The 12,616-nt window shown below is 37.6% G+C and overlaps 1 protein-coding gene across 1 annotated transcript in view; it reads right to left on the reverse strand.

Moving 5' to 3' along the window:
* Positions 1–12,616, reverse strand: part of dntt (deoxynucleotidyltransferase, terminal) — an 88,272-nt gene that overhangs the window by 64,222 nt on the left and 11,434 nt on the right. The window contains exon 4 of the mRNA XM_058064827.1: positions 3,369–3,539. Coding sequence (XP_057920810.1) covers positions 3,369–3,539 — 171 coding nt within the window. The remainder of the gene's footprint in view (positions 1–3,368; positions 3,540–12,616) is intronic.

Genomic DNA, 12,616 nt, shown 5'->3' on the forward strand with positions numbered 1-12,616 from the left:
AAAAAAAGAGCATCAGACTGTGGCGAAGCTCCACTGTACTTCCGTCTGCCGTGGTAACAGAAAGGTTTGCTTAACTATACTAAAAAATGTAACAAAATTAATTAAATAAATTAGTTGCCGCAGTTAATACGTTATTTTTGCGAGAATGTAATTATTATGAAATATGATTTGCTTTGAAACAAGAGTGTGTTCTCACTTTAATTGTCTGCCTCGGTGAAGCACAACTAATTATCCGAATTAGATTGGTCTTCATTAAGGTAATGGGTCAGATCAGGCCTCATCTCTTTTTAAACGCGCTACGCTCTGAAAGCCTTTGTGTGTCTGTTACACATCGATTTCTTCAGGCTTGTTCGCTAATCGATGACCTCACGTGGCAGGGAGTCAGTGAAGCTAACATCTAGCTAAACAAAAAAAACACGGTAACGCTGATAACGGCTCAGTCGTGCAGCCCTCGCTAGCTTTTTAAGCCTCGAGCTAAGAATGCTACACACAAACACACAAACACACACTCCATACGCACACCATACACCTCCTGTCTATGCATCCCAACCTCTGCCTCAATGCCCAGGACCTTCATGTCAGCTTTTTCTTGTTCCTTGCACTTGTGATGTTCATTCGCTCCTGTCTGTCACTCAAAATGTTCACAAGCCTTTTGCTTTGACCTATCGCCTCTGCTTCAGTTTTTGGCATCTTGTCTTCTCCTGATCCAAGTTTCGAACAAGGCAGAGAAAAGCAAGAAAAAAGCGTCACTGCCGGTGATTGTCTGACTGCTGGAAAAACAACACGAGCAAGAGGTCGTTCATTGGCAGGCTAATTTGGTCTTTGTGAGAAATGAATGTTATTTTCTTTGATGATTCCGCCGTCGAGCTGACAGACTTGACAGATTTTGAAACATGCACCAAGAGAGTCTGTATTTTATCAGCTGAATGCTTCAGCTAACCTTGCATTCCCAGACAGGGCGTCTCTTCAAGATAGCGTTGGCAATATTTCGATGACAACCTGCCATTTTCTGCTCGAGTACGACGGCGGAGCGATGGCCAAGTGTGAGGGAGCTGCCAATCCAACCTCACTGATCCGGTGTATGCCCCGCCTACACTGTCATGTTTCTCTGTGTATATAGTTGGCTTTAGTTATTTACATATATTTTCGTTAGTTAGTGCTTTAATTATATTTGTTTGCCGTTTAAGTGCCACTTTTGTTAGTTAGTTTTTTATTCAGAAGTCATTTGTGTTCCTAATTTCTCATCAGTTTCTCCTTTTGTTTGAGGTGATTGGTCATGGCCCAAACCTGGACGCACGCCCTGGGAGTGCAGGCCAGAGGCTGATCACCTCAATTGGACTCTCCCAAGTGCCACCTGGAGGAGGGGGGGAATTGACTGGGTGGTAGTTGGGAATCAAGTTGTTAGGCGTACGTGAGTGTTTATATATAGATACACAGGAAGTGACCCTTCAGTGGGGGACTCCTGAAGGTCTTATATTTAATATGAAGGGTGTTTAGGAAGATAAATTGGGCATCTTTTGGACTTGCTTCAGCCTCTCATGGGGAACCGTGGTTGGCCCTTCACAGGTAAAAGGGGCTGGGTGAAATTGTTTGTGTGTGCTGGGGGAAATGCTGCTGCACTGTCCTGTAAAATAAACTGGGAAAGCTCTCGAGCCCTGGTCTGGTGTACCCTCCAACTGCTATGGCTATCCCAGGCTAGTAAGAGGCCATCGGTTTTCAACTCAAGATCTTATCCAATCCAATCCAATCCACTTTATTTATACAGCACATTTTATAAACAGAGTTTCCAAAGTGCTGCACAGACGAGTAAAAATAAAAAGTAATAATCCAAAACTAAAAGAGCATTTAAGAAATAAAATAATAAAATAGATATTAAAATATTAAAAACAAGAAAACAAAGCAATACAAGTATAAAAAATAGAACCAATTACAATAAAAACAAAGAACTAAAAGACACAGGACCATACGACTCACTCTGAGTTAAAAGCCAGAGAATAAAAGTGGGTTTTAAGACGAGACTTAAAGCTTTCGATATTGATATTTCGATATCTTACACCAAGTAACCCAGTAAAACGCGTTTTTTTCATTAACGATCAAAACGTGTGTGATGCTTGTATATTTGTATAAATGACTTATTTCATTAATGTACCTTTTTTTATGTTTGACCTCCAATATCTCGTATAGGAAATGTGCTTTGACAGATGAACGCCAACTTTGGTGTCAACCCCGGAATGTTTTGTGGTTCAGATTCAGATAGAAGAGGATAACTGTTAAATGTATAATATTATTATATACGTATATTATTCCACTTTTACACCCGCAAACGTAATAACTGCCCACAAACGTAATAAAATTTGCCCACTGCAAATGAAATATTGAATTTCCTGCAAATGTAATAACTATTACATTTGCAGGAAATTATTACATATGTGGGAAAGTGAATATCTGTAAACGTAATAACTTTTCCAAAATAATGATCTTTGTGGTTGTTGTTTGTTCTTTCTTCTTTTAATGAGGAAGAAGATGTACATGTCATTTTGAGGATTTTAACAAGATAATTCTTTTTTTTTCTTTTTTTTTTGTGGAAAAAATATTATTCAAAGACTATCATTTGAATACATTAAAGGAATATTTTATTAATAAATTATAATTTATTTAAAATTTTAAAAGATAACATAATTGTGATGATTGCAATTGTTTTAATAAAATCCTTATTGCTATTATTTTGATTATTTATTCCCCATATACACGCACAAAATCACACATACAATAATATACTGTAACTAAAACGCAAATGTATGCCCACAAACAAAATGTAATAATTTCCTGCAAATTTACATTTGCAGGGGATTATTACATTTAAAACTGCAGATTTGTATTCTGTTTGTGGTTTATTACGTTTGTGGGTGGGGGGGGGGGGGGGGGGTGCAGCAATATCACCAATGTTAAGAATAATCATAAAGCACCTTACGTCTGGGGTGCCTAGTTTCTCTCAAGCAGTACAGTTTGGTACATGGAATAGTACTTACATAGTACATTACATTTGTGTTTTGTTGTGAGTTTTTTCTTGAATTTGTGTTTCCACTTCATGTATCTGCTTTTATTTTCATTGCAGATGCAAAATAACTCAAACTAAAGAGTCAACTAGAAAATGTACTTAAACTGAGGCAAAAGTCACTAACCAAAAAAACATATTAACCGGGGCATACGCTAACCAAGACTCTACTGTATAACCACGCAAACACATGAGCGCTTCAATTCAAGAGAAATATTCAAGTACGTAGTAATTGAATGGGTAAAAATACGTGCAAGCAGACTTTAAACGAAGGCGGTGGGATCTGTCTATATTGGCTGAATGAGCGCTTTACCTCCATGACGGCTTTGGTGGGCTCCCCCAGGCACGGCAGGCCTTGAGTGGCTGCCATGCACTTCACAGCCCACGACAGACTCTTCAGGACCGATGCAGCTCTTCGGAAAGTCAGGCATGAACTCTTCAGCTGACTCAATTCATAGTTCTCAGCCAGCACTTCAAAAGCATCCTGGGGGGGGGGGGGGCAGGAGAGACAAATGGGAGCCCTTTTGTTAAATGGCAGATAGAACATAATCCTGACTTGGGGTTTTTAAATGGATCTCTAACTAATAATCATAAGCTTTTATGCATTTTCTATTTTGAATTGTTCCCATCGGAAAAAATCTTTTTCCCACCAGTTTTTGCCACAACCAGCCTAGTACATAATTGTTCATAATTAGTTCAAAGTATCAGTTCATACAACAAAAATTACGGTATTTTGGGGGGGGGGTAAAAACTTACACCTTTATTACCCAATAGCACTATCTATCTATCTATTTATTCTCCACATTATTATTATTATTATTATTATTATTATTTATTATTACTTATCTTCTTTTGTGTCTGTTATTATATGGGAGCCAGGCAACGACATTTCGTTGGCAAATATATCAAAATATATCAATATCAAAATCAGCATCATAAATCCATGATTGGATCTGTCTATGACTTTAAAGACTACACTTCTTTTTCCACGATTGCAGTAAAGCCGCTTTTGGTTTGCTAAGCTGGCAGACGTTCTTGGTTGGTTGTTGACAGGGGACCTGATTGCTGCTGACATGCTGCTTTTTATTATGCCACACAACAGAGTACACAGAGTACAGAGTACAAAGTACACAATGCTCTCTAAGATCAGCACTACGCGCTTTCTATTCTCAACCATTCAGTTGATTCAATATTAATGAAAATAAAATAAAAACAAAACAAAAATAACATTTAAAATTAAAATTAAAATTAAAATTAAAATTAAAATTAAAATTAAAATTAAAATTAAAATTAAAATTAAAATTAAAATTAAAATTAAAATTAAAATTAAAATTAGTCTTGAACCAGTCATGATGTGCTATATATATCACTATATTGACACTTACTATGGTACCCATTATGGCATTGGATGCTCATATCACCTCATATTTCGGTACATGACAAAATTAAAATTAAAATTAAAATTAAAATTAAAATTAAAATTAAAATTAAAATTAAAATTAAAATTAAAATTAAAATTAAAATTAAAATTAAAATTAAAATTAAAATTAAAAACCTTAAACTGTATTATGGAAAGCAGGAAGTGAACAAATAAAACAGTTAGTGATTGTAAAAGTACCAGATGGAGGGGTAGGATTTAATAAGCTTTGCTTCTTCCTACTCCTTTTGGACATGTGGAACTGGGAACTGATTATGGGATGCACTCAATTGGAATCTGATGCATGTTCAAATGAAATAAAACCATTACCATTACCATTACCATTACCATAAAGAAGCTCAATTGTTTAGTGAGGAAATGTGGCGGGATGGGGGAACTAAAAGAAACAGGACCAAACGACTCACTCCGAGTTAAAAGCCAGAGAATAAAAATGGGTTTCAATTTCAATTATCCTTTCAATTTCATCGCATACGTTCTCTACTAAAGGAGTTTCTAGTAAGGTTCATACGTCCATCCTGATTGGACCACAAACCAAAGAAGACTCAGCCACACTTTTGCCTGAAGCCAAGCCCCCGTCTGAGGCCGCTGCACCCCCTGCTGTCTCGTGCAGACATGCAGCCTCGGGTCAATAAGCAGCGCACCATCTCACCCAGGAGACGCACTGACCCGCTTAGCGCACCACGTGGAGATGGAGCAAGCCTATGCACACACACACACACACACACACACACACACACACACACAGCATGCAGCAAACAGGAGAGCCAAGCTGGGCTTGTAATGGACGGATGAGAGTCCATGTTTGTGTACGGGATCCGTTACAAGTCGTGACGCGTCTACATCGGAGTTAAACATCTTCTGATGTCGCCGCCATTCTGGCAATGAACACCGTATCGGCTGAAAGGAGTTAGCAGTGAGCTAACGGAACAAACTGCGGTGCTTCCCTAATTAGAGATGTTATACTTGGTGGGGGGGGGTTAAGACACAAAATTAGCGGGGACATTGATGCAGCATGCCGAGTTACCTCCCACCGGCACATATGGGCATGCCTGTGAGTCACGTTCTCACAGCAACCCGCCTCACTGCGGGCGCACAAAGAAATCACAAAAGCGGGTCAGAAACCCCGTTGAGAAGAGTTTCAACGCAATTAGCCGCTCCAGTCATTTTGATTGATCTTTAGCACATCTGCTAATCACTTACTTACGACAAAAGTTTACACCAAAAAATATGCTTCAGCTTTCAAAGATTTATTTCTAGCAGGAAATACAAAAATATTATTTTTATCAAACCTTTGTTTTTATCAACCTTTGTCAGTCGACTGCTGAAATATTGGGAAAGATAAATACAGTATCATATTAGCCTCCCCCCCCCCGCCCCCCTAGTCTCCAGAGCCTGGCCGGAGGTGGCAACGCTCACCACGCCGGCACGCCGCAAACATGAACCTCCGCAAAAATATTTCAGCTGCAGCGACGCAGATCGTTAAGGCTGACTTTTGGAACACATCAATCAGCTCCAGACACAAAAATTCCCCCTCTCCTTTCACTTTCGCTTTCGCTTTCGCTCGCAGTGAGCCATCAAGCCATACCAAGCCTGAGGCATACTGCAGAAATAGAAAAAAAAATACAAATAAAAACAAAAATGGCAAAAATGAGAACAATAAGAAACACAAAAAAGAAACTACAGTAAACCTCGGATATATCGGACTCGGATATATCGGAAATTCGCTCACAACGGACAGATAAAAAAGAACCGATTTTTCTGTAATGCATTTCCAATAAAAATTCATTGCATATATCGGATTTTTTATAACGGATTTCGCCTATTTCGGACAAAATCTCCAGTCCCGTTCCAATGCATTTCCATTAAATTTCCCTGGCATATATCGGATGGCCGCATCGTGGCGCTCCGATTCGCCGAATCGTGACAGGCCGCTATACGACGTCATTTGCAGCGTTTGCAGCGTTGCCTGCGCGTCCAGGTACATTGGAAACATAGTCAAGGAAGTGCCTTTTTATAACGGATAAAATCCGATTTACACATATACCGGATATAAATCCGATATATGCGTAAAACGGACATTTTCCGGTATACGCATATAACGGATTTCGCTTATATCGGACAAAACCAGTGGGAACAATTGAATCCGATATATCCCAGGTTTACTGTATTTCTTACAGGAAAAAGTTTTTAAGCTCAAAATTAAATGTCAGACTACGATTGGCTAGTGACCAGTCCAGGGTGTACCCCGCCTTACCCCGCCTCCCACCCAAAGTCAGCTAGGATAGGCTCCAGCATACGCCTGCAACCCTTGTAAGTGACATAAGCGACATAGCAAAATTGGCAAAAACGGTTGTCATTGTAACTTTTACTCTAACTTGATTGATTATTTTAAACATATCTAAGTTACTTTTTAAAGCAGTAATCAGATTACTTTTTCAAAGTAAGTGTAGCAACAGGATTTTATTGTAGACTGAATCACAGTAATCCCATTAAAAAAGCTACTGTTGTGTATTCAATCCAGACTATATTGGATAATACCGTTTTAAATGTGACTATAGGGGTGCTATTTCATGTCTAGAGGGCTCCAGTCATATTAAAACTGTATTTAGAAGGTCATAAGTGGGTTTTATATTATCAAATTATGTAAACATTCTTTTTATAAATGAGTAACCGTAACTTGCAGAAATTCACTTATCACAGTCGGGTCTGGAACCAAGTAACTGTGATAAACGAGGGCTTACTGTACTGTACTATTTAAAATGTGTATTTGTTGTCATGTATGTATAATACCTTTATAATACTTTGGAAAATTTTTGTTAGGCTGTGGCAATGGAGGTTTAATCTGCTTTTGGAGAATATTATTTGTCAGACAGTAGACATAATGTGGCATCGTTTTGGGTTTGTTTTTTATCATTTTTATTGATATCGACATAAAATTTGTGTAACAGTTTGATTTGGCGCAAGTTGATTATTTATGCCTTTCAATCACGTCGTGTAAAAGCGACTGTTACAAGTGACCAAGTGTGGTTGGTTGGCGCCAACACGTTCCCTCCATGAGCATATGTTCGTGAAAACTGTAAAACGTGACTCTAGACCAGGGGTGCTCACACTTTTTCAGCATGCGAGCTACTTTTAAAATGACCGAGTCAAAATGATCTACCCACTACAAAAATGCAAAACATCTATTTATTTTCAAATGTATTGAGGATTATTTGTACGTACAATGTATGTTGATGTACCTTACATAACCAAATGAGCCAATATTGCAAAACACACATAATTAACTATTAACATTTTTTGTAATTACCTGAGTTTACTTTGATGACTTGCACTGAATTGAACCAGCCAGGGATGCATAGTCCGGACAGTAGCTGCTGATAGCCAGCCTCAAGCACACTTCCAAATGTTTATCAGTCATGGATAATATCCGTATCATAATATCCGTATAATATTCCATATCCGTATGGAAGTGATATGTTTTTGCCTTTTTACTTGGTCCAGTTTTTGCCTTTTTACTTGGTCCAGCTCCTTCACTCATTTTAGTGACCATAAACTTTAGCGAGGGCTTAAAATCTGACGCAATTCGCCGACTAGCTTAGCACTTTGCATCGCTGTTTACGCATGAGCGGTGACCTAAAGGTCAAAATTCAGTTGTCATCTGACTGGTTGTCCTGTATGTCAATCAAGTAACGGGGATGGATGATAGGCTGACATCGTAAGTTCTGCTGCACTTAGAGACGTTGTTTGATTTGATTGGTCGCCCGAAGGGCAACATTCAGTTGTCATCTGAATGGCTGCCCTGTATATCAATCAAGTGACGGCATTGATGCTGGGATGATATTTTTTTAATGTCACGCCGCGATCGACCAGCGATCGACCAGTACCACCTCCGCGATCGACCGGTAGATCGCGATCGACTTAATGAGCACCCCTGCTCTAGACGCCCTACGCTTCGGACGCTACACTCAATTCAGTCTGATGTCATCACCAGGATTCCTACTGGAGATACTTTATACTTTACTTATGTAGTTTTGGACCACATAAGGTTGTAGGTTCATGGCTCAGTGCAAGGTGGCGCACCCCGTCCGTCCGGTGCTAATTTCGTGCGGCGCACCACTGTGCTCAGCCAATTTGTTAATCTGGTAGACTGAGCTGCTAAGATGGGCATGGTGGCGCACCGGGGGGGAGGGGGGCGTCCACATGGATGGATACCAATGTAAAAAGATCAATACTTAAGCTTCAGTTGGTTTCCTGTCCGACTGCAGCCGTTTCTTGTGTATCACTTGTGTATCGGCGATACTAGCCGTGTATTTACTTGGTATCGGATCAGTATCAAATACTTCAATTTTAAATTCTACATAATGATGGAGGAAATCAATTGAATTACATTGAGGATTCAACTTAGCCTATGCTAATACTTACATGCATAAACCTCCACATACGTAAGTCACACACCACTTCCCTGACTTCTGTTGAAGTGTGTGTGTGTGTGTGTGTGTGTGTGTGTGTGTACATTTTGCCAATAGAGAAAAAAGCCATTGGATGCAGCCTGTCAATCAAAGCAAGACACAATGTCAATTTTTGTGTCTGTGTGCGTCGGACTTGTGTAGAAATGATAACAGAGAACGCTCGGGGGGGGGGGGGGGGGGGGGGGGTGCAGAGACGACAAGAGAGCAGCCTTCACTTTTGCCTGAGCCGTATGGATTTCCAAACCAAATCAAGAGCAAGACCAGGACTATGAAAGAAAGAAATGAAGACCGGTTGGACATAACAATACATCAGAGGGAAGTGATGCAAGAAAGGAAAAGTACCAAGCGGAGAAAGTACGGCATCGAGAGGGAATCATCATGATGCGTAGTCTTCCTTTCTGTTTCGCACCATTGACTTCCTCTTCCTCCCTCACCAGATCCTGGCTGATGATCCACCCATGAGCTCAAGTCAAAGATCTAAAACGTTTACTATGTACACAAAAGATCATTTCCTGCAAATGTAATAACTATTACATTTGCAGGAAATTATTACATATGTGGGAAAGTGAATATCTGTAAATGTAATAACTTCCCACTAATGTAGTATGAGACAAAATAATGATCTTTGTGGTTGTTGTTGTTTGTTCTTTCTTCTTTTTATGAGGGAGAAGATGTAGATGTCATTTTGAGGATTTTAACAAGATATATTTTTTTCTTTTTTTGTGGAAAAAATATTATTCAAAAAGTATTATTTGAATACATTAAAAGAATCTTTAATTATTAAATTATAATTTATTTTAAATTAAAAAGATAACATAATTGTGATTATTGCAATTGTTTTATTAGAATGTTATTACTATTATTATTATTATTATTATAATTATTATATTTTATTATTTCTTTTGATTATTTCTTCCCCATATACACACACAAAATCCCACATACAATAATATACTGTAACTAAAACGCACATGTACGCCCACAACAAAAATGTAATAATTTCCTGCAAATGCAAGAAATTCAGTATTATGTTTGCAGTGGGCAAATTTTATTACGTTTGTGGGAAATTTATTACATTTGCGGGATTATCACGTTTGTGGTTTATTACGTTTGTGGGCAGTTATTACGTTTGCGGCTGTAACAAGGCAACCCATTGAAAATTACTGGGAGGTCATTATTTAATATAACAGTCTGACTGACATCTTAGGAAAAAAACAATTTTTTTTAAAAATGCAAAAATCATCACACAGCAACTTAACACTCAAAAGGTAGGTAAGAAATATACAATACAATCTCCTAGCTGTGTGGCCTGCAGGCTAACCACCAGTCCACCCTACATATCTATAATGTATATCAATCAATATCTTTTCCAATGTTAACACATGGATGGATTAATGGATCTTTTTCAATGAATAATGCGACTGTCGATTTGAAGAAACAGCCTATTCTCTTCACCCTGATGCTGGTGGCTGAAGATGAGGTTAATGACTTCATCACGGAGATGAGAAACTGGGTGGGATTCCTAATTGTGGAGTTCATGGAGAACAAGAACAGGAGATGAAAAACTGGGCAGCACCTGATCCATTATTGCGAGGCATGAAAAGGATCTGTTCATGCGTGCATGTTGCATGGAGATATGTACACGTATGTGCGTGACATTTTTAATGCCAATCATTATCCATAAATGTTATTCCGTATGAATAAATCGCTGACATGAAGACTACCTTATCCTATTTTTTTTCCATTATTTATGGAATCTTTGGGTCCTGGTTTTCACACCTCCAGCACTTTCCATGACAACTCGGGAACACATCCATCATTTTTTTGTGACGACTGTCATGTTTGTCACCAGGAATATACGGCCTGCGGGGTATGTACGTATGTATGTATGTACTACGTAGTACTATATGCCAGTTCTGTGCCACGCACTGTGAGCATGTCAACTGGTGTACTTGCAATGTGTCACAGCAGCACAAGTATCTCATTTGCAGTTGTGTGTATTTGTGGTGTGTGTCTGTGTCGGTGTGTAGTAGTGACACACAGTCAGGGAAAAGCGATAACACGATTGGAACGCCTCAGTTTTACCCCGACTGGAAATGAAACTGGACCAACTCGTGGATTTGGATCTAATCTTGTCGGCTATATGAGCTTTCATTCCTTGTTTATTAGTTTATTAGTTTATTAGTTTATTAGTTTATTAGTTTATTAGTTTATTAGTTTATTAGTTTATTAGTTTATTAGTTTATTAGTTTATTAGTTTATTAGTTTATTAGTTTATTAGTTTATCGATGGGCTGGAGGTCAGGAGTTTCTGTGGTTCTACACCAAACTGGACCAAAGTCATTCTAGAACAGGGGTGGGCAAACTTTTTGACTGGCGGGCCGCATTCCTTTAACAAAATGGACGGGGGGGCAGACTCAATATTTTATATGTAACAGTCCAGCTGGAATTATTGTATCTGTAAAAGTGTCATGCAATCTGCTATATGTGCACTTTGAGATCGTTTATTTGATGTAAAGTGCGTTATAAATTTATAATAATAAATTTATTGTTTTTTTATTATTATTATTTGTTATTATTATTATTTGTATTATTATTATTATATGCTTGTGTCCCTTTTTTCAGGAGCACTTTGTAAACAACAGACCACATCAAATAACGAAATTATTAAATCTGTAAAAGTGTCATGCAATCTGCTATGTGTGCACTTTAAGATTATTTATTTGATGTAAAGTGCGTTATAAATTTATAATAATAAGAATAAATTTATTTTATATTATTATTATTATTATTATTATTATTATTATGTAAAGTGCATTATAAATTTATAACAAGAAGAATAAATGTAGTATTATTTTATATTATTTGTTATTATTATTTTATATTATTATTATTATATGCCTGTGTCCCTTTTTTTCAGGAGCACTTTGTAAACAACAGACCGCATCAAATAACGAAATTATTGTATCTGTAAAAGTGTTATGCAATCTGTTATATGTGCACTTTCAGATAATTTATTTGGTGTAAAGTGCGTTATAAATTTATAATAATACGAATTTTTTTTTATTATTTATTATTATTTTATATTATTATTTGTTATTATTATTATGTGCTTGTGTCCCTTTTTTCAGGAGCACTTTGTAAACAACAGACCGCATCAAATAACGAAATTGATAAAACAGCCAAACCATGAAAATGTCGGCTCAAGCCATGATGCCAGCTTGTATGTTGACTTTAAATTAAATACTTTGGAAAGAACGGGCGGGCCGTATTCAAACACTTGGCGGGCCGGATGTGGCCCCCGGGCCGTAGTTTGCCCACCCCTGTTCTAGAACATCGCAGAATGATGCAATCAAATTCAGGAATAGCCTTTGTGACAAAGACATTGATTAAGAAGTTTGTCCAAATAGTCAGTGATAAATGAAATTTGGTCTTTTGTACGTCACTTTCTTCTTAAATAATACTTTGTTCATTTTCTTCTCTTCATTTTTTTGACTTTATTCATATAAAATAACTTTTTTTTTTCAACTTTATTATCTTTTGTTGCTTAAACAAATCAAAATGTTTCTTTAATATTTCAATTGTATTTCTGAAATTACGTTACATAGAGCGGTAAATATAGGTAAAGAATACTCACCCTGCACCCCCAAACCAG

Source organism: Doryrhamphus excisus, chromosome 2 (assembly GCF_030265055.1).
Source record: "Doryrhamphus excisus isolate RoL2022-K1 chromosome 2, RoL_Dexc_1.0, whole genome shotgun sequence".
NCBI classification, from domain to species: Eukaryota; Metazoa; Chordata; class Actinopteri; order Syngnathiformes; family Syngnathidae; genus Doryrhamphus; species Doryrhamphus excisus.